Below are 24,358 nucleotides of genomic sequence, written 5' to 3'. Positions count from 1 at the left end.
CTAATATCGTTAGTTCTGTTATCGTTATGAATCTTTATTAAAATTAGGACTGTATCGTTAGTCTTTAACGTTTTTTGTTTGATTTTGTATATTGTATCCAATGCAGCGTAATGTGACGTTACGACAATGGTCACCAAAACCATCTCGTCATATTAAAACATTACATCAAAAAGTAATGATAATTGAAAAAATGGCAAATTGATCGTGATCAGTTCATTTCACTCTTATAAATTAACCAAAGCATGTGTTGATATGAATCAAAAAACAAAATGCTTAGGAGTCTTGGTTCTGGCCGTAAAATTAGATTTTAAGAAAATTTACACACGAAATGATTGCACAGGGTGTTAAACTGAGGATAAAAAAAACAACCCCTCGATTAACCCTGTATAATATGCCAAATATCAAAGTTTATAAAAAACTTAGTTTACGAATTAAAGTTGCTCAATTATACAGGGTTGTTCACCACATACGACACGGAGTATTGTAGCTAAACGATGAGATTTTTACAAATAGTAAGTTTTGGGTTCGTAGAAGGACTATTAGAGGTACAATTTAAAAATAATTTTACAAGATACAGAGTGTCCCAAATAAGTAAAAAATATCAAAGTTGTGTTTTTTTAAATGGAACACTCTGTATATTATTACATTTTTAGTTTACGATTAAAATAAAGGTAAATTTGATTAAGGTTTATTACAGTTAAACCTTACCGTTTTTGAAATATTTTCAATTTTGTGAAATTGCAGCAAACATTTTAAGGCTTCATTTCTCCAAAGGTATCAAAGTTTTTAATACTAAATATTTACTGAAGTTTATTTATTGATCAGTTAGTGCGTTGCAATAATAAAAATAGTACTACCTTATACAGAGTGTCTAAAAATGTATTTTAAATAATTATTAGCTTTAAACCGCAATAATTTGTTTAATTTAAAAAGAACACCCTGTATATTTTATGACAATCAAAGGCACAATTTAATTGTCCATCAAATTGTATAATACCATTTTTCCCTATCCCTTCAAGTTTTCGTAGAAAATGCATTTTCTTGTAATTTAGAACTATTTATCAATATACCCATGGAATATTGACATTTTAGATTATTTTTAAAGATGTACCAAATTTTTAAAGAGTACAGATACTAATATTGTCGATATAATTCGTTTATTTCATTAAAAAATAAAAAAAAACTGTTTAAATATTTGTTAAAGAGGACCAATTAATATGATTCCAGTATTCAAACTACATTAACTGACTGTTTGCGTTGATTAATAATAATTGCCCCAAATACTAAAAAGCAGTGTGGTTAAAAGTAACACCTTAAAAATGATATTTCATTTTTTAATAACTGCTTATTTATAACAACAGAGACATTCATTTTGATAACTTATTATTATATTGATTTCTGACTCAAATCCACATTTATTTAGAATAATTTATTAACGGACACAATTAAGTATGTAATTAATTAGTATATGGGTGGAAATAATTTAAATAGTTTTCTTTTGCATACAAATGGGCTAGTAATATTATCGTTTTGCTAAAATGATAATATTACTAACCTATTAACTTGTACATTTGTTGCTTTAAAAACAATCTAAAATGTCAATATTCCATGGGTATATTGATAAATGAGATCTAAATTATAAGAAAATGCATTTTCTTCGAAAACTTGAAGGATAGGTAAAAAATGGTATAATACAATTTGATAGACAATTATATTGTGCATCTGATACTCTAAAATATATAGGGCGTTTCATTTAAATTAAAGAAGTTATTGGCGTTTAAAAAGCTAGACATTATTTAAAATAAATTTTTAGACACTCTGTATAGGTAGTAGTATTTTTTATTATTGTAACAGAATAACTGATCAATAAAATAAACTTCAGTAAATATTTTCAGAATAAAAACTTTGATACCTTAGAGAAATGAAGCCTTAAAACACACTGCAATTTCACAAAATTGAAAAAATAAGTATAATAAACCTTAATCAAATTTACCTTTATTTTAATCGTAGAAACTAAAAATGTAATAATATACAGGGTGTTCCATTTAAAAAAATACAACTTTGATATTTCTTACTTATTTGGGACACTCTGTATCTAGTAAAATTATTTTTAAGTTGTAGCTCTAATAGTCCTTCATCGAACCCAAAACTTACAATTTGTAAAAATACAATCGTTTAGCTACAATACTCCGTGTCGTATGTGGTGAACAACCCGGTATACAGTTTGCAAAAAAAACATGAAAATAGGGCTAAAAATAACAAAAATACACACACTTTCAATTTGACCGAAATTTTCACCGTTGCGTTTTTTTTGCATCTGAGTGAAGAAAATTTCTTGCTCTTCTAATCGGAAATACTTGGTGAGAGAGACGAATTTGAAGACTGTGAATCAGAACTCCGTTTCTTATTGGAAGACTTTCGAGAAGATCTCATTTTCGTTTTAAACATCACGTTATCGATTTTGTTCATACAAATATCCCTGGATCGTTCGTCCATTAGTTCCAATTTAGCAGCAATTAATTCTCCATAGAGAGCACACATTTTCTTGACTTTGGAATGGTCGTGTACGGAATTCGTTGCGTACTGAGGCTTTATTGACTGAATATTGTTTGTTTCACTCTTTATTCCATCTGGTTTACTTAATCTTGGACGCTTACGTGAGCTAGATTGGGGCATAAACTCATTTTCCAAAGGCGAGGGTTGTGCAACTGGTTGTGCGACTAGAATTTAAGTAGAAATTATTAAGATATTTGAAGTGGATTATTTCAACAAATACCTTCGCTTCTTAAATCGTCTTCAAAATGGACGTACTCGGCTTTGACAGAAATGGTGTCCGATTCATCTTCGATTTCAAAATTAGAGTAACCTTCATCAAGTAGGATTTCCTAAAGAAAAGAAACATAAGAAATACTAATCAATAGATAGGTATGCGTAATGCGTAATAACATCTCTGGTTTTGCCATTTACGCGTGGACTACTCTGGTTTTTCCCTTGTACGGCAAAATAACCAAGCTAAGTAATATCTCTGGGACTAAACTATTATTGCTTTCTTTTTTCTCGAATGACGCTAACATTTGCCTATAAAGTTGTATCGCTATCTTAAATTCTATAAAAATGTGACATATCTGGTTTTTCCCGTGTATATAGTCTTCATTTGTCCACTCCATTTATTGCTAAAGGACCGATTTAGGTATGTCACCAATATTGAAGTTATTAATGTAAATTTGATATTATACCGGGTGCGTCTCAAAAGTGACTCACCCCTACAACTTTCTTATTTGTTCAGTTAAAAAAACGAGATTTGGTATTTAGTATATGACATAAATTAGGATTGATTGACGTATTCAATTGTTTTCGGTCACTTCCTGTTTCACCGGAAATGACTAAAACTTTTGATTTTTAAATGGCACCCTCGGTATTTTTTTACTTTATTCGATAGAAAATAACACTCTGAATAGAATGAACTTTTGGCATATTCGCATATGGTTTATTTGAAATTATAATTTTTGGCTCGTAACGAAAATTTGACTCGAAATACCAAGTGTGTGGTATCAAGTTATTCGAAAAAAATGCTTTTTCCAAATATGCCAATGAGCCACCCTCGTTCCGAGATACGATTAAAAATACGATTTGGTCATATTCTAACTGGCTAGGACAAGACACTAAAAATATTAGACAATCAAATCTATTTTTCTAAGGCTCCATCATTAAGAATTACTGTTTTTAACATAGCCACGGCACTCTAGATTGAAATTTAAAATACAATTTTTTATTATCAAAATCAAATCAAATCAAATCATTTATTGCATGTTAATAGATACAAGTATCCTTACACAAAGTCATATTTTGTAAAATGCAAAATTATAAAATAAGCACAATAATTATCTAACAGTAATTTAAAGTACACAAAAAAACAGTACATACACAATGTAAATGTTTTAACCTATAACCACGCTATAACCCTTCACTGCTTTCTAAAAAATCAGTAACACTAAAATAAGCCATATCAAGGAGGTAGCTTTTAATTGTCGTTTTAAATTGATGTCTTGGTAAATTTTTGACATTTTGAGATAATTTATTAAAGCATGCAGGAGCATAATGAAGGCTGGAGTTACAAGATCTTCCGAGACGCAAATGAACAGGCTTTATATTCATTCAGTTTCTGGTTGCATAATTGTGTTGTTCATCATGCGTAGTATATAGTTCTAGGTTATCCTTCACAAATAAAAGACACTGGAGGATATAGCAACATGGAAGTGTCAGTATTCCCAGTCTTTTGTAGGCGTTTTTTGTATCTGCTTGATAACTTAAATTTGACAAAATTCTCAATGCTTTTCTTTGCAGTGAAAACAGTCTGTCAGCATGAGCTGAGTGACCAAAAACAAGTATTCCATAAGTAAGCACCGAGTGAATGAGAGCATGATAGGCAGCTACTAACACATCACTCTCCACACACTTAGCCAATCGCCGAAATGCATACATGCCTATGGAAACCTTCCCTGCCACATAGTCTACGTGACTTTCAAAACTCAGTTTTGTGTCAAATTTTATTCCCAGAAATCGGACACTGCAGAAATCTACTTTATATTTTGTTTTATGAGAAAAAATAACTCTTTCTGTTTTAGTGTCATTGAGGTATAATCGGTTTGCCTGAAACCAGTCACCAACATTTAGCAAAATCGATTCAAAATTAGTTTGAATTTCTTCAGGGGATTTCCGAGCACATAAGATAGTAGTGTCATAGGCAAACAAAATCAAATTATTCTGAAGTGTAGCCACGGGTAAATCATTAATGTAAATTAAAAACAATAAAGGTCCTAATACTGAGCCTTGCGGAACCCCATATTTTACAACACTCACATCAGAGAGCGTACCGTTGGCTAATGTTTGTTCAGATCGGTTTACAAGATAATCAGCCATACTATATAATTAAGCGAGAATGTCAAAAATTGACATATATCATTCTATTCAGAATGTGATTTTCTATTGAACAAAGTAAAAAAATATCGAGGGTGCCATTTAAAAATCAAAAGTTGTAGTCATTTCCGGTGAAACAGGAAGTGACCAAACATAATTGAATACGTCAATGAATTCTAATTTATGTCATAATATACTAAGATACCAAATGTCGTTTTTCTATCTGAAAAAATAAAAAAGTAATAGGGTTCAGCCACTTTTGAGACGCACCCGGTATAATATTTATATATTATATTATTTATATTTTTATTGTATTTTATTGTTTTAATGTTTTAAATTATCCGCAATTAACTCGAAAAACACTACGATCCGGAAATAAACGCTATAACAGTATAATTATTATTTGCGCAGTCATTTGAGCCAGTGTACGAATAATAATTGTGATCCTTTGACTGGGGCTATGTTTATCGACAGAGAGTGGGAACGGGACGAGTGACAAATAATTGCACAAGGAAACCGTTTCCACGACAAATGCGAGTATATTCCAATAACAAATATTTGTCAAGTACACGGGCCGTGAGAATGCGCCTTTAGACTGTATGATGAGTTACCACTCAAGAAAAAGAAACATAATTGATCTATAACGTCGCGGTGATTAACTTTTCCTCTCCCATACATTCTACATCTACATCTACTCACCTCTATGTTCCTTGTTTGTTCTGGATTTTTCTTAAAAAGAAAACTGGCTAGTTTATCGTATGCAAACCACTGTGGTTTGTATTCGTTGCCGGTTCCAGCGCTTTGTTTCACCTTGTTCAGGCAGGTTCGGAACGATGCCATCAGCGACTCCCTCTTTTTCTTCAGCTCGGTAACGGAAAACTTCTCGTCCATATTGAGTTCTATCCGTTTCCACGCGTCGTAGACATCGTTACGGTTTTTGTGGCCCGGCGTATTGGCGTCCCAGATAACAGGTTCATTCTGGTAGAGATCCAGAAACTCTAGTATCATTTCGTTGGTCCAGGACATATCTGAAACATAGATGAATTAATCAGGGTGGTTTCGAAGATCAATAAAAAAACTAAACCTGCAACCAGGCACTCGAAATAAATAGTAAATACGCAATAACAATACAATTTATTTGTGCTGTTTTTTCAACGCCTTGATAAGTATAGACAAGTGTACACTTGCAAGTGTACCAATAATTGTGATCTCTTTGCCTCGGACTATTCCGACAATGAATGAAAATGCGACAAGTGACAAATGATTGGACAAGTAAACCACTCACAGAACATGGCAAGTACATGTAAAGAACAAATGTTTGCCAAATACACGAATCGTTTGAGCCTGGATCAAACGACTCATGTACTTGGCAAACAGTTGATACTGGCATATACTTGCCATCTGGTGTGAGTGTTTTACTTGTGCAATTATTTGCCACTCGTCGCGTCGTGTGAGCCCTAAGCTTGCCAGTGTTGTTTACAAAATGGTATACTTGCCAAGTACACGAGTTGCTCGAAACTGTGGTACTCGATTATTGAAATTCATCGATGTTCCCATCACTGGATATAGTACCAGTTATGATGATCGGCGCGCAGAGGTTCGGAAATAGGGATAGGTATATCCAGTATTTTAAAAGAGTCTAATCCGGAGTTACATCAAGCTTCATGGACCTGCATCCAGGTTCTAGTTCTGCCGGATCTATATCATTCTAACCTTTAATTTTAATTTATCTAAAGTTTATTTTGCATGAAGCAATTCGCGTTTAAAAGTTTTGTAGTCTGTTAGGGAAATCTGATATTTGCATTTTGTCAAATCCTTTTATCACTTGATATTAACTGTTCTATTTATTTAGAAGAGGTTCAAATTTATGACTATGAGGCAAAGAATTACGAACTTTACATAAGATAAATAATAAAAGATAGTCGAGACTGCTGCATAGGGATTACTTCATGCTAGAAGCAAAATGATCGGCATTTAACAGATAATATATTTATGAAATAGAATGGCATTTTTTACAAAAAAAATAAAACTAAATTTGAACGTAGTCTTCGTCTGCTGATTGATTTGACGAATCCTGTACGATCATAACATTCTATATAGTTTCTTGAATTTACCAACACAAATTTCAAATAATACAAAATAATTTCGAACAAATAAAATACTTTATTGCCGACAAAATGATATTTCCGATCACAAAGCAACCTCACAGAAAAATACTATTACAGGGTATAATATCCTAGATCATAAATATAGTAATAATTACACAAATATAACAATAATAAAAATTCAACAAATATTCAAACAAAGGACATAATTAATAATAATTCAAAGCTAAAACTATCATACCGACCCCCTAAATTGGTAATCGCTACCTAGAGCTCTAATATTCACGGACAGCATTTCAAAGGTCTTGAGCGCCCTGTATCTTCGAAAAAAAGGATGAGTTATGCAGAGGAATGCTCAAACCATCCCTTCCCTTGGTAATCTGTTCCTTATCTGAAACATGGTGGCTAGAGTTCGTGGCAAAAAGGGCGGTATGTTTCTTAAGGAACGTCACCCATGCAGGGACAGAAAACATAAAGAGGGCACAGTTAGGATATTATTGTAAAATATGGCCTGCAAGATGTCCTCGGATGCTAGCTGAAGCTGAAGATCTGCTGTGCTAGGGCCGAATATTCCCAAAACATAACACATAATTAAGGATTGTGAAGTGGCGATGTAAAGAGGTCGAATCTCAGTAGAGATTCGACCTCTTTACATCGCCACTTCACAATAGGTAGTAACCAGAAATCACCAGAAGAATTAAATTAGCATAGAAGAAACTCAATCATATTCAAATCTAAAATGCCACTTAATCTAAAGGAGAAAACATCCGACCAATGTGTACTATTAGTGATGTACTATGCATGCGAAACCTGGACACTTAAAACAAAGATCATAATGAAACTGCAGGTCGCACAACGATCAATGGAACGAAATATGCTGTAATAAGCAAGAGAGACCGTAAAATAATAGAATGGATACAACAAAACACCCAGCTAATAGATGTCATCAACAGAGTCAAATCCGTCAAGTGACAATGGGCAGGACACCTGGCAAGAAGGACGGACAACAGGTGGACCACAAAAATTACAGCGTGGTACCCACGAGGATTTAAGAGACCTAGAGGAAAACCAAACCTGAGATGGGACCACGATATTAGGAAATTAGCAGGGATAACTTGGGTCCGCATAGCCAACATTGGGCCCAACTATAAAGAGAGTACCTAAACATGTGAGGGAGGCTAAACCATAATTAGAAATGGTTGAATAAGCTGAAAATGATGATGAAATAATGTTTCATTAAAATTAACAAATAAATTCTACTCGTTTGAGATTATTATGTATATTATTTTCAATATAACTGATAAAAATTGGAGAGTATAATATACTTACTCGAACACCGGCTTCCAACAAACCGAATATAGAAACCAAGGTCGATAGAAACAAGCGGCGCGACTGCGTATCGGACAAATGTTTGCGTTGGCGAGACAAACGACACCAGCCTCACCCGAACTGCAACGAACACTGAGGATGAGAGACGCGAAACGTGCGGGCGGGCTCGCTAAAACGCAAACAACCCGTCGACTCCCCACTTCTCGAAGCTTGCCGAGCGAGCAGCCAGTCTCGCTCGATAATCGTTGAATAGCAACGGCTGGCGCAACTAGCGTCGGCTTTAGCGAAGGATGCAGCGCGGCGTGCCGTTCACCCAACGGAGAGTATAAATAATAATCTTCGTTTCTTTGCAGAAGTCAAGCCTTTGCTTTTGAGTCAACATTTATTTAAATACATTTTTGTCTTGTTATATTTTGCACAAACATTCTTAAGTCTTCTCTATGTAACTCTCTTAACTATGTAAAAAAAGACAGATGAGGGTTATACCAATCCATCTTGTTTACTAAAAAAAGACAGTGTGTGCATTATATGCGCATATTTGAAGTGAAACTTCTTACTAACAGCTACTAAATTGAAAGATTTGAAGGACATGTTTGAAAAAGTGACATATAATTTTGGTCAAATTTAAACTCTTATATTTTTGTTATTTTTAGCCCTATTTTCATGATTTTTTTTAGCAAGCTGTATATAATTATATCAACTTTGTAAACTCAGTTTTTTATAAACTTTAGTATTTGGCATGTTATACAGGGTTAATCGAGGAGTTGTTTTTACCCTAACTTTGACACACTCTGTGCAATAATTTCGTGTGTACATTTTCCTGAAATATAATTTTAGGGTCAGAACCATGTCTCCTGAGCTTTTTATTTTTTGGATCATGTCAATACATGCCTTGGTTAATTTTTAAGAGCGAAATGAACTTGCCACCAACAATTTGCAATTTTTTCAATTATAATTTATTTTGGAAGTTTTTTTTTTCAATATGACAATACAGCTTTGGTGATTATTGTGAACTATATAGTGTGTCAATTTTAAAACTTCCCACCCTTAATATCTTTCTTGCAGTTAAAAATATGAAAAAATGGAAAGACACGTCAATTTTATTTGTAATGGGGACACTTTAAATTAATATTGTTAGCCTTTTTCTTTTAACCCCCTAGGAAGGGGAGATGTCACCCTTACAATCTTAAATGGGAATGGGGGTCAAGTGGCGCATCGTCTTAAAGGGTGTTTAATTACCTTTTCAGTGGTATCCTACTTTGTTGCTTTTTGTCGAGTGGTTTCCGAATAATCACGTTTCAAAGTTGCAGAAACAATTAAACATGCCTGCATTGAGATTTTGGTTTTCAGTCTAGTGTTTACACGAAAATTATTGCAATGGATCTCCTTATAGTACAAAAGATTAGAAGATTACATTATACCACTTACACCCTATATTATAAGTTGTTCAGAATGTTGTCCATTTTCCTGTTAACAATAATAAAGTGTGTTTTCAAACTCCTCCCTAACATTTCGGAAAACTTCAACGGGAATTGACCGGCATTCTGCTGTAATTCGCCTTTTAAGATCATCAATATCAGTAGGTTGTGTTCTATAAACAATGGATTTAAGATGTTCCCAAAGAAAGAAATCTAAGGGTGTTAAATCCGGTGATCTTGGAAGCCATTCAATTGGTCCCCTTCTGCCAATCCATGTACCCGGAAATGTCTCGTTTAACCACTGTCGGATTGGAAGAAAATAATGAGGTGGAGCCACCGTCCTGCTGGAATGTTAACAAATCCTCCTGTATAACTGATTAGAGGTTGCCACTCATTCGAATTTAAGAAAATAAACGTTAATGTTTATGATGTTTTCTGTTTATTAGTATTTCGACCCCCCTAGAAAAATATAATTGCTACGTCCATGTTTCCACCTAATCTTCTAATTACTTGTACTACAAGGAGCTCCATTGCAATATTTTTTATAAAAAAAAAATTATTTCAAACACTAGCCTGAAAACCATAATCTCAATGCAAGCATATTTAATTGTTTCTGCAACTTTGAAACGTGATTATTCGGAAACCACTCGACAAAAAGCAACAAAGTAGGATACCACTGAAAAGAGAATTAAATGTCCTTTAAAACAATGTGCGACTTGACCCCCATTCCCATTTAAAATTGTAAGGGTGACATCCACCCCTCCTAGGGGGTTAAAAGAAAAAGGCAAAAAATATTAATTTAAAGTGTCCCCCTTACAAATAAAATTGACGTGTCTTTCCGATTTTTCATATTTTTAACTGCAAGAAAGTTATTAAGGGTGGGAAGTTTTAAAATTGACACACTGTATACTACTATGAACTGCCCATCATGTTCGACGTTTGGGAAATGCTAGGCAGGAGGGTTAGAGGTGGCGAACCTGCTTCACCGAACCTGCTGAACCATTACCTGCTTCATTAAATGAACTTCGCTTGGTCCTTAAAGAAGAATGGGAAAACATAATAGCTCAGGGCCGATACATCGTTTTACATGGATGACCTTCAACAAATTAGAGACAAGCTGCAATTTTGCATGGAGCTTTATTTTGTGGATCTTTAAACATCCTGAAACCCCAGCGATGAACCGTTGAGCCCGTCACCCCAAAACCACCCCTACAGGGGGTAAAAATGGCCCTTTTTTTACTTTTTCTTTAATAACAAAAAAAAATCAAGAACAAAAAATTGAAGAGAAGAAAATTTCCTACCACATAGGTGAAGAACCAAAATTTTTAGAATTTCAGTGGCACAGATGCGAATTCTTTAATTTAGGAGGATTGTTTTAAGAACCCACCATTCTGGGTTTAACTTGAAAGCATTTTTGAGATAAATCTCGAGACCAAAAAATTTATTAGGATACAAGTTCCTATAAAAACGATCTTTTTAATAAAGATAAGTTACCAGTGGCGGAGATAATTTTTTTAAATGTGCGTTTTTTACATTTTAAAAACATTGAATAAGAAAAATTGCAGTTTTACATATAATTTCAAATGAAATAGGTATATTGAAGAATTTACACGTTTAATAACAAAATAAGAAAAACCTTAGCGCAAAAATAGGATAACTTATCTTACGGATAGTCCTCATTCATTTCCACATTTGTTGGGTTCATACATGTAATGCCATTGCATTGACCACATGCCATAGTGCAGGTGAGTCCCATTCGCTTGCATGTGCATGATTTTTTACAGCCTCCCGAAGAGCAATTGCAAAAATTTTTCTGTAAAACCTATGTAGGAGCAATGGGCTGGTCTGAACGTATTGGATTCATTTCTCGGTTTTTCAGATTCCAACCCCAATCTTGCGGTGGTAAATTGTTATTTAACCAAGCCTGTACCCTGCGATATTTTCAGATCTGTTTTCTCAATACTATAATTATATAACATATCACTATGGTAAAAATGTCACTGTGGTTTTTGATGGCTATGAAGAGATACAGACCAAAATTGTGGAGCAGAATCGCAAATCTGCAGGTAAAAAAATGGTACCAATTGTATCTTTCTCGAATTTATCTGCAGTCAAGGTACCAAAGGCAGATTTTTTGTCAAACAACACCAACAAAAGCAATTTCATTCGTGCGCTCGGAAAAGTATTGTCCCAAGCAGCATTTGGACGTCGGGACAACGTTGTGTCACGCGACCAAACGTCGGGGCCCAACGTCGGCACAACCTCGTGCCAACCCTAGTCTGCACTAGTTTGGAGAATAATTTTTGGGTCGAAACGACGTTGGATACCGACGTTGGCTAGAAGCCTAAATTAGTACAAACTGCAACGTTGTTTAAAATCCTAATTCACAGAAATACAAAACTAATATGGCGTCTAAGTCGCGTTTTATCCTAAATTGGGATAATTATAGTAAAAATATTATTTTTATGATTTAGTTAGAGCGGGTTCTCAAAACAAAATAGAAATATGGTACCTTTTATTCCTTTCTGTTGATAGTATAAAATACGACTTTTTATACCTGTTCGCGGCTGACCGATGTCGTTCATTTGAGAGACTTTTAGACGTTCTAGCTAATACATCTGAACATCATACCTTATTTTTTATATTATATTATTATATAAAAGTGAAATCTATATTTAGAGGCAAAAATGTAAGGGGTTTAACAAAAAAAATTAATAAATTGGGTAGTTCAAAACTTTGAAAAAGCTAATGGGCCTTAAAATTAAAAGAAGTTTTAAAAATTTTCTTGAATTTTTTTTAGTAAAATGAATAATTTATTCTTGATCGAAAAAAATTGTTTCCGCGTGTTTTTTGGGGTCAAAATATTTCAAGTTAATGTATTCAAAAGCAGGAATTGCTATTTTAGTAACGAAACATTTTCTTATTTAACAACATGGCGGCTTTCACTGTGTGTTGTTTTGGAGATAAGATGGAGTAGTTCAGTAGTCGCATGCTGAGACTAATAAAGTCGCAGTTCAGCCTTAACAGTGTAGTATACTAGTACTTGAATTGCCTATTTAGTCATCCTAGAGTCGGTCCTTGTGCCCGCCCTCTATATCTAGTTAAACAAGTATGGATGAAACTATCGGTTTAATATCATGTATTAATTATTGTTATTATGTATCTACTTATAATCAGCATTATCAAAAATATAAAAAATAATCCTATACATACAATAAAAATATGAACATTATATACATGAAATCAAAATATATAAGAGTATGTAATGGTTCAATTTAGTTTTAAAATGGTAGTGATCGACGTCCACCAACGTAAGAATAAGGAAATCTAAACAACGTTCAGATTTAAAACAGACGACGTTTGCATAACGTTGGAATTCTGAGCTGACGTCAGAAAACTCTAGTATTGTCCAACGTTGTAACGTTGTCGAATCACGTAAAGATCACTTCAAAGCGTAAAGGCAGACAAAGAGCCAACGTTTATTTCCGGACGTCGCAGAAGCTTCTTGGTTTCGTTGTAGCACTAGTCCAACGTCGGCACAACGTTATAAAAACGTTTAAATTTATTTTAATACCCATGGTAGGGAGCTAACTATTTTTTGTAACTAATCCACCGTTGTGTTTAGTAAACATGTGGTCGCAAGTCGTGAAAATGCTACTTGGGGTTGGATAATGGAATCAATGTTAAATTCGTTGATGATGATGTCGATACTCTTATTGTAACTACAGCGGTCGCAATAAGTGACAATTTACCAGAAGGGACCGTAGCCGTAGTTAGCGAAGATACGGATATTAGAGTGTTACTGATTCATTATTGCCACAAAAGACTGTAAATAATTAGTTCGGGAAGATGTAAATAATTAATACTCAATAATATATTCTATCAGCCGTAAAATAACAATACAGTGATTCAAGAATATTCATTAATGTAAACGGTATATCTAACACTATTATTTATACCACCCAAGTATCATTTTCACGATGTTCTCCTATATTATTTCCAATATTTATTTCTATCTTTTATTTTTAATGGTGTTGGATCTGCAAAATGACACATATGTTATGAAGAACAACAGCAGCGGAAAACCACTATTGCTTCTACTTTATCAACATTTAAACGGATTCCTGTCGCTAATATAGGAAATCTTCTTTTAGTACACCAAAACACCTTTCTATTGGGTTTCTTGTTCTTATCTGAGCTTCGTTAAATAAGTTTTCAGCCCTCGTTGTTGGATCTGCCAAAGGGGTTGTGGGTATGGTTTTTACTCCATACCCACTGGCCCCTAGTAATAGAATATTTCCATATACTCCATATTCAAACTCAGCGCTATTAGGTATGGTTTTACCCATACCCACTGGCCCCTAGTAATAACAAATTATTTCCATATACTCCATATTCAAACTCAGCCTTTACTCTAGAATTTCTAAAAATTATTGAATCATGTGTGTAGAACCAGGCCATCTACACACAATGTTAGATATTTTTCATAACGCTGTCACAAATTGCTTGGACTATTAAAATGAAAAAGTAAAAGCTTCTTGCTATTGCGAATAATTTCTCTGCATTTGCCCTTTTTTGCTCGTATCTTTGCGTACATTCGGACTGCTCCTATGCATCGTTGGAAAGCGCGACAAATATTATTTTCCTTGTGCCTTTGAAGTTTATCAGGACCTCATTGGCATTTTAATAAAGTCCTTTGCTTAAAGATGCTATAGCTCTAGTTACTTTTTGTAATCTTGCGGCTCATGGTAGGACTTGTCTACACCACTACCTATCACCAACACTTTGTGAAAACATCCTTGCTGCTTAAATTTTTCACTTCATTGAAACTAGTCAGTCGAGGCAGTTCAGTGTTGTTTTTGATTTTTATAAAAAAACTTATTTAAAATGGGACATAAGAAAAGGCAACATATAAAACTAAATTTAAATATACATCGGCATATATTACCGATAGTTTATCCACTCCTCGTTTATTTAGGATTATAGAGGGGCGGCACAAGCTAGACTCTAGGATGACTAAATTAGGCAATCTTGCGACTTAGTATACTACCTGTTAAAGGCTGAACTGCGACTTTATTAGTCCGGTATGCGACTACTGAACTACTCCATCTTAATCTCCCAAAACAACAAAGTGAAAGCGCCATGTTGTTAAATAAGAAAATGTTTCGTTCTAAAAATAGCAATTTAAAGCTTTTTGAATACATTAACTTAAACTTACTTGACCCTTTAGATGCAATTGGAAACCGGAAATTTCCTCTATTGCAATAAATTACAATAGGTTTAGCAAGTCGAAAATTCAAGAAAATCCACGTCATTCCATTTTCGAAATCGTACTAGTATGTGGTCAAAGTAGAAACAATCATGTGTTGTCTCACTAAAAAAAGTCTTCGTCGTCAGTTAATTCACCTAATAAAGGATCCATTACAGAAAATCTTAGAACAATAACAAAACGATAATCAAAACAACTTGAAAAGCGGAATATGTCAAATAATAAGGTTAGGTACCACCCCTGAACGACGCTTGAACCAGCTTGAACTGCCTAATGTCACTGTTCAGTTGACCGGGCGTTGAACGGCGTTCAGGCTTGGCACAACGCATTTTTGCTTTGATCGTCGTCCTCCACACTTAAATACTTTTGTTTTGTTGTTCCTTCACTGCCATATCTGACATATGTTCTAACTAAATCATAAAAATAATATTTTTTACTATAATTATCCCAATTTAGGATAAAACGCGACTTAGACGCCATATTAGTTTTGTATTTCTGTGAATTAGGATTTTAAACAACGTTGCAGTTTGTACTAAATTAGGCTTCTAGCCAACGTCGGTATGCAACGTCGTTTCGACCCAAAAATTATTCTCCATACTAGTGCAGACTAGGGTTGGCACGAGGTTGTGCCGACGTTGCGCCCCGACGTTTGGTCGCCCCGACGTTGTGTCGGTGACACAACGTTGTCCCGACGTCCAAATGCTGCTTGGGTATATCTGGCGAAGGGAAGATTAATTTAGTGAACCATCCAGAAGAAACAGTTATGTGAGCTATTAAAAGAATTTTATAATCCCGAAGCTACAAAGGAGAAGTTAGAAGAAGTTACATCTCAGTTTTTTATAGCAGCATATGTTAAAAACTCGACAAAAAAAGTAGATTTGTGTAGTGCCAGATACATTCTTTATCAACAGTACGTAGCTAAACGAAGTCTTAATACCAACTTCAACTTAGCATCATTACCACCTACCTCCAATAGTGCGAAATATCATGGACTTAGAGTTTTTCACCAGGTAAGTTAAATTTATGTTGCATTCAAATGTTAAACTAAATTCTCATTTTTAACTTACAGGTACAGGCTTGGTTAAATAACAATTTACCACCGCAAGATTGGGGTTAGAAAATGAAAAATCTTGAGATGACTCCAATACATTCAGACCAGCCCATTGCAGTAGGAACATGGGTTTTAAAGAAAAATGTTTGCAATTGCTCTTCGGGAGGCTGTAAAAAAGCATGTACATGCAAGCGAATGGGACTCACCTGCACTATGGCATGTGGTCAATGGAATGTACGAGCCCAACAAATGTGGAAATGAATGAGGACTATCCTTAAGATCAGTTATCCTATTTTTGAGCTAAGGTTTTTCTTATTTTGTTATTAAACGTGTAAATTCATCAATATACCTATTTCATTTGAAATTATTTGTAAAACTGCAATTTTTCTTATTCAATGTTTTTAAAATGTAAAAAACGCACATTTAAAAAAATTATCTCCGCCACTGGTATAACTTACCTTTATTAAAAAGATCGTTTTTATAGGAACTTGTATCCTAATAAATTTTTTGGTCTCGAGATTTATCTCAAAAATGCTTTCATTTGAAGTTAAACCCAGAATGGTGGGTTCTTAAAACAATCCTCCTAAATTAAAGAATTCGCACCTGCGCCACTGAAATTCTAAAAATGTTGGTTCTTTGTCTATACGGTAGGAAATTCTTCTCTTCAATTTTTTACTCTTGACTTTCTTTCCTAAAATTCGTAGTTTTAAAGTTATTGGAGAAAAAGTAAAAAAGGGACATTTTTACCCCTTGTAGGGGTGGTTTTGGGGTGACGGGCTCAACGGTTCATCGCAGGGGTTTCAGGATGTTTAAAGATCTACAAAATGAAGCTCCATGTCAAATTTCAGCTTGTCTCTAATTTGTTGAACCTCGGCCTCTATAGGCTCTGGGCTATAACGCAATATGATCTATGCAGCCTCATTGACAGTATGAACAAACGGATACAGGCAGTTATAGCAGCTAGAGGAAGCAATACAAAGTATTAGGGTATTTTTTACAATTTTTTTTTTCTGTTTGTATACTTCAGTATTACAGATGTTTTCCTTAATATCGTTAGTTCTGCTATCGTTATTAATGTTTATTAAAACCAGGACTGTATCGTTAGTCTTTAATGTTTTTTTTTAAATTTAGTATAGAGTATCCGATACAGTGTAATATGACGTTACGACAATAGTCACCAGAACCATCTCGTCTTTTTTAAAAAATACATCAAAAGTAATGATAACTGAAAATATAGCAAACTGATCTTGATCAGTTCATTCCGCTCTTAAAAATTAGCCAAAGCAAGCATTAACGTGATCCAAAAAAGAAAATGCTCAAGAGACATGGTTCTTACCTTAAAATTATATTTTATGAAAATTTACATAAGAAATTATTGCATAGGGTGTTTTAAAGTTAGGATAAAAAAAACAACCCCTCGATTAATCCTGTATAATATGTCAGTTACTAAAGTTTACAAAAAACTAAGTTTACAAATTAAAGTTGATATAATTATATACAGTTTGCTAAAAATTTAATGTAAATACGGCTAAAAATAACAAAAATATAACACTTTGAATTTGAACAAAATTTTCTCTGTTGCGTTTTTTTTGCATCTGAGTGTAGTTAGACTGAAATCATAAATTTGAAATGTTTTTGGGTCAAAAGTTCAACAGAAACTAAAGGGTACGGACAAAAGGGTAAGGACAAAAAGTTTATGACTCTTAAAAACAATTAAAACAAATGTAGGTGTCGCTCCCTACAAATAGGAGTCATATCGACATTAAAATCATGTCACAAAACTACCAGACGCCAATTATCATCTAAATATTGACGTTACTTCAGAAATTGTTTGGAAAAAATCTTGAAATAAAAATGAAATTGTTACACCCGGTATCTCCGAAATAGCATTTTAGGACATACATTTTATACGATCTTTTTTATTTATTTTTATCTGCAGAATATGCTGCCGAAGTTTCCGGAATTCAGTTCGGGTCACCTTGTATAAAATTAAAGAATGATTAGAAATCGTAAAGTTAACTGAATGCTGTTTTATTGGATCACATAGAATATTAATTTTTTTAATGTGTGTCAAGTATTTTAATGGTACAAGAATATTAAAAAAGATAAGAAAATCACAATCCCTATCGAAACATACGATTTACAGTATACTGATCGTTTAATTTAACGAAGGTACTACCCACCCGGGCTCTAAACCCCGTAAACGTATAATTTAAACGCACCGGTCCCGACAATAAAATATAATATATTCTTTAGCCGTAACACCCTAATGCCGAGGAAACCTGAAATGCCCCGGTCTCCTTCTCCGTTTTCCATTCTTCGCAAGTAGTTATTTTATACGGCAATCATTCAAGCAAAATAAGCAATTGTTATCCTATACTTTTTCGCAAATCTCAATCATAAATTCAGAGCTTTGAGTCGCCCGCGGCTTTCTCTCCCTGGGATTCGTGTTTCGGGCCAGTGGCGTGCAGATGGGTACGGCGGGCCACAACAAATGTTAAAAAAATAACATAAATAATGTCTATACTTTTAGGAGTTACGTGTTTGAGCTATTGTTACTTAATCAGATACCTACTGTTACGGTTTAAAATTTCACCGTAACTTATTTTACTTATTTTGCTTATTTTTAGGAACAAAACTAAAACTTACTTGAATAACTTGAATAATAACGTTTAATTAGCTTACTTCTTAACTGTACATATAATTTCTAATAATATCTTATCTATAAGTCTCATCATCACAACAATTTCTGTGGATGGAGTTGTCTCCGATAACTGTAATATAAAACCTCATTAATAAAATATCAATTTGTCTGTTTAAAACCTACCTTTCTTTCTACAGTGGTTACTCATTCTTTATTTAGACTTATGCTTGTGTTAGGATAATTCTTGGCATATTTCTTCGGAGGATTCTTGAACATAGACTTGATGTGATTATCTTTGGTCTATTTTCAACGCAACAAGTGGGAATGTTGGGTCTGCAATATACATATAGGTTAAGGATTTTATTATGTATTTTTCCTGTGTGTAATCAATTGGTTTTACCTGATTATAGTTGATTTTTCCCTAAATTTCATCTTGGTTATATTACGATTTACAGACTGACGTTTCAATTGTTTGTCAGCTGATCGTGTGACACCGGCGTTAAAGGTTAGGGTTCCCAACTTGAGCATCGGCGATTCCGGGACAATTATTTTTAAGCTTTTAAATAATTGAAACAAAACATTAAATATTAGAAATTAAAATATATTATGTGTGTAGTACACACTTTTTTAGTTTCCAGGTCCCGGCCAAGACAAAACTTTCGCCGGGACAAACTTTCTGATTCCTGGTTAATCCCGGCCAAACCGGGACGGTTGGGAACCCTATTAAAGGTTGACAGATCGATCTTTGTAAATTAGGTTTTCGATCTTGTTAATCGTTTTTTTTATATGATCGGAAAATGTATTAATAATTTTCCGAAGATATTATGTTCGTATATGGATTATAATATGTTTATTATGATGTAATAAAATGGTTCACCCAATTGTCAAAGTATGTCAAATTTTATTTTGGGTCTTTTACTGGTTGCTAGTGTTGGATTTTGGGTTGGTATCTTGGAGTCCAGCGTCTTTTGCGGATTTTGCAAACACGCGTCCTTTTTCGACTTTGAACAGTCTTGGTGAAAGCAGGGGAAGCCTTCTGATCTCTGCCGAAATTAAAAGAAAGAAATTCTAGTGAAATTTTGGCTTGTCGCCGTTCTATATTGGGATTGTTCAGTAGAATTACGGTCTTGGAATTCATTGAGGGTCGAGAAGACCGATTGGCAAGAAATTGAGCTTGATCTGTGTAGTTGGAATTCCGGGGAAAAACCTTGAAAAGGGATATCTTTGTTGGTTGGGTAAGAGACATTCTTAGGTGTAAGGTTCTCTTCTACAACTATTTATTTTAGAGGACAGGAGCTGTAGATGGGTGTGTGGACGTACTAGGATGAGTACGAGGACAGTTAAGGAACCCTTTTCCATGGAGTAACATGCGTTGAGACGCCATCTTGTCTTGGAAGGTCCGCATGGTGGAAAGGTATTTTACTATGTCCAAACTAGAACGTGTCACTAAAATAGATCATATTTTAGGGTTCTTTCTTGTTCCTTGGCTATTACTCCTTAGTGATGATTACGGTTTAGCGCTTAAGATTTTTTACCAATTTTTTTGTACTGGATTTGGTACTGCAACTAATGCCATTGTGACGTGAATGCCACTGTGACGAGGAATGTCACTGTGACACTGAAGACCAGCAATCTGGATTTTTCTCAAGGACTGACTGGAACGACCACTGGATGACAGATAAGATTTTGATCATCTCTTATTTTATTGCGTTATGATTGGTTAAAATTTATAACTTTTAATGCTAATTTATAACTTTTAATATACGATCGTATGTGAACTTGGTATACCAGGGGATTTTTTTTACATCTAAATTTCATTTTATTCTTTACAGTCATTTAATCATAATCACAAATACGCATCAGGGTTGTTCACAGTTTAGTCACAACAATATTTTGTGATACTATTCATGGTTTAATTTATTTTACGGATAGTTCACTTTTACAAGAATATTCTACTAGTATATATATTTCATTAATTCTTATTTAACTATTTGATACATCTTATGATAGATTTTGATGATGACATTATTTTGATAAATTGAGATGATGACATTATTTTAATAACAGACAACATACAGGAGGCACAGAATATGCTGGATATGCTGAATTATGCTTCGGAAAAAGTCGGTTTGAAAATTAATTTGTCAAAGACACAATACATAACAAACCTAGTACTAAGTGGAAATTTAAACATTAATAACATACCTTTGGAACAAGTGCATATATATAAATACTTAGGGCATGAGATCGGTATTAGAAGGGATAATCAGACCCGAAATTCTACGAAGAATAGGTTTTTGTCGGGCGGCATTTGGCAAACTAAGGCATATACTGAGATCTGATATTCCCATATGTTTAAGAAGAAAGATCTTTAACCAGTGTGTCTTGCTTGTCCTCACGTATGGAGCTGAAACGGTGGATTCAAGTGGCACAAAATAGAAGGAAATGGCTAGAGTTACAGGGAGAGATAAAATGTCCAAGCAGTGGACGGTATAAGCTTAAATGATGATGATGATGCAGGTCATGCAACGGAAAATGGAAAGGTCTATGTTGGGAGTTACACTCAGAGATAAAATACCCAATCATACAATACGAAATCGAACAGGAGTAAGAGATGCGGTGATATCTGTCTTACATCTTAAATGGAATTGGGCAGGACATGTGGCTAGGATGACAGATGGACGGTGGACAAAGAGACTTGTAGAATGGAGACCGAGACACGAGGCCTATAGAAGCAGAGGACGACCTCCTAGTCGATGGACAGATTACATTAAGAGGGTGGCTGGAAACTGGATTCAAGTGGCACAAAATAGAAGGAAATGGCTAGAGTTAAGGGAGGCTTTTGTTCAGCAGTGGACGGTATAAGCTAAATGATGATGATGATGATGATGATAGATTTTGACAATTTGTTTTAACTCTGAATTTGGTATTTATTAAACGAATCCAGTACATTTTAGACTTTTCAATCAGTACACTTTTTCCATACACCTCCCTTTTGATATTTCTTGTTCTGTGCATATATTTTACTTAATTATTTACTGAGCTAGCTGGAACCTATTTCTAACGGAACCTTGTGAACCTAAAGTTCTCGTTATAAACTTTGTCACCTAACGGTGGCGTTATACTACGTTAATTAAAACTTGAAACCGTTGACCTTCCGATAGAGTGGCATTACATAAAGACAAAAAGTCTAAAACACACTCTACAATATTCGGAGAATAGAACGAAACCGGTCAAGGTAGTAACTCTTGTAGTATTGCGGTCTTGCATTTTTTTCACATTTTTATTGTATCAAATGACATGATATCAAATGATATGATTCAAAATTTGATGGTTTTGAAAATTTTGGTTTATTACAAATAGCGTTTTCTTGAATATTACATAAAATATTAAAGAAAGAAATGCTTATTGAATATTTTTTTTAATCACCCTTGGGCAATTACACCAATAAGCTATTTGTTTTTGACTTAATTTGCTACGGTTAAAATATAAAACACTAATCCTATGATAGTAATTTTGGTTTTGTCAGTTCTGTTTAGCACTATGTTAGAATGCACTGGGCTGTAGTAACACTTTTCACTACACTAGTTCAAATGGTTTTGTTCTGTTCAGTCTTCTAAGCCATCACTATACAGGAGCTGGTGGACCTCGATGTTGATGTGCTGATGGAGCCTCTTTTTATGTCTTAAGGCATATTTCCTGGTGAGATTGTTCTACATCATCCACTTTTAAGTCCTTATGTAGATTGTCATTGCGAATGTACCATGGTGTGTCAAAAATACCTCGTAGTACCTTAATTGTTTTGGAATCTTTGGATAATATTTCGGTTGCTTTATTTGGTACAACCCCAGAGTTGAATACCATAAGTCCATATTGGCTTCAGGACTTGTTGATAAAGCAAAAGCTTATTATACATATATTGACAGGGTTGAATGTCGCCCTATTAACCAGTACATTTTCCTGTACTTTAATTTGAATTCTTCACATGCGATTTCCACCTGAGTTTAGCATCAAGTGTCATGCCAATATATTTAGCTGTATTTTCGTAAGAAACTACTTGTTGATTTATATATACTGGCTTGTACTCGATTCGTTTATTAGTGAAATCGATAATATGCACTATTTTTTTTTCATTCAATTTAAAGGGTCATTTTGCTGTGCCGCGTCGTATTTCGGCGACGGCTTTTTGTAACTTTTCGGTTGACTTGATATTGTTGTCTACGGTGGCTAGAATTGCAGTATCATCTGCAAATGTAGCAGTAACGGCATTTTCGTAGTTAGAGTAGAAATCATTCAATTCGAGTAGAGCTTATTCAATATAATATATTAAAAAATAAAAATGTTTTCTTTTTTGTGCAAGACCAGTCTCGCTCATCACTAGGTCAAGTCCTAGACGTTTCGGTTAAAAATCTCCGGTTGTCTTGACCTATTTCGGTTTGGTTCGACCTACTTTCCTTTCTTAAAAGCACCTCAAAACTATTTTTTTGGCGTTTCTTCTTGTCTCGTTCAATTTCGTTTCGTTAGGTTTGATTTGGTGGCGTGGCGGTTTCTATACCCGAGGCAAAAACTTTTTTTCATAAATCTCAGTGAAATAAGTAAACCTAGACGTTTCTAAAATATCTGTTGTTACGATGATATTTCGTTAATTACATCTCGTTTTATCTTGATATATATTGTAACAAACCCCCTTTGTTTTGTTTCTTTAGGTACGTTTATTTTATCAATATTTGACGGTTTACTTAATTTTTGGTTTTTAGAACGCAATAATTAATTGTGTTGCTCAATTTAACCTGTCCTCTGAATAAGAAAAAATTACCCATCCGATGAAGGTTTTTTTGCGGACACTGTAAATAAATAATAATAATAATAGCTCCCGTATATAGCGTTTAACGCCTTGGGAGTAGCAAGGTACAGCTTGCCATGCTAGAACCGTTCAGTATACAAGGAACGTAATGTGACTAGCACTACGCTTCAACCGCCTATTATTACCTCAGGATTGTGAATCCCAAGTACTCATTTAAGGCTGAGTCGACCTAGATACCCAAACTATTTTTATTTTAATAAAGATAGTCAGCTGATGAAATGCCGGGTGTAGGATTCGAACCCACTACCTTGAGATTAGTAGACGAGAGCCTGTACCTCTACGCCACCGAGTACCATTATAAATAAATACTGCTAATAATATACAATAAAAATTACATTAACATATTTTAGGAGGTCCTAACTGCCTTATACTATCGAAACATGTCAAGGTGGCATTACGTCGCCCACCAAACCAAACTTTGTACGCATTTCGATTTATTTCCAGTTGTCTTGACCCACTTCGCTTTGCCTCGACCTACTTTCGATTCTTAAAAGCGCCTGAAACTACTCGTGAGGAGAACGAGGGGGGATTTTTTTGCGTTTTTTTTTTCGCCTCTTTCAATTTTGTTTTGTTTTTAGCTATTTCCAAAACGTGGCGGTATCTGTATCCGAGGCAAAGGATTCTTTTTCATAAATCTCAGTGAAATAAGTAAACCTAGACGTTTCTAAAATAGCTGTTGTTACGATGATATTTCGTTAATTACATCTCGTTTTATGTTATATTGATATATATTCCACAGAATTAATATTTCAACACGCGTT

The 24,358-nt window shown here is 34.3% G+C and overlaps 1 protein-coding gene across 1 annotated transcript in view; it reads right to left on the bottom strand.

Annotated features, from left to right (window-relative positions):
* Positions 1 to 2,221: 2,221 nt before the first annotated feature.
* LOC115883689 overlaps positions 2,222 to 24,358 on the bottom strand; it is a 125,638-nt gene continuing 103,501 nt past the window's right edge. Inside the window, exons 3-5 of the mRNA XM_030902082.1 lie at positions 5,617 to 5,945; positions 2,777 to 2,885; positions 2,222 to 2,720 (exon numbers count right to left, since the gene is read on the bottom strand). Coding sequence (XP_030757942.1) covers positions 2,344 to 2,720; positions 2,777 to 2,885; positions 5,617 to 5,945 — 815 coding nt within the window. The 3' untranslated portion in view covers positions 2,222 to 2,343. The remainder of the gene's footprint in view (positions 2,721 to 2,776; positions 2,886 to 5,616; positions 5,946 to 24,358) is intronic.

The sequence above is a fragment of the Sitophilus oryzae genome, unplaced genomic scaffold (genome assembly GCF_002938485.1).
Source record: "Sitophilus oryzae breed Bouriz unplaced genomic scaffold, Soryzae_2.0 scaffold_1976_pilon_pilon, whole genome shotgun sequence".
Classification (NCBI taxonomy): Eukaryota; Metazoa; Arthropoda; class Insecta; order Coleoptera; family Curculionidae; genus Sitophilus; species Sitophilus oryzae.
The sequence above is the reverse complement of the archived record's forward strand: the minus strand, read 5'-3'. Positions and strand labels throughout refer to the sequence as shown.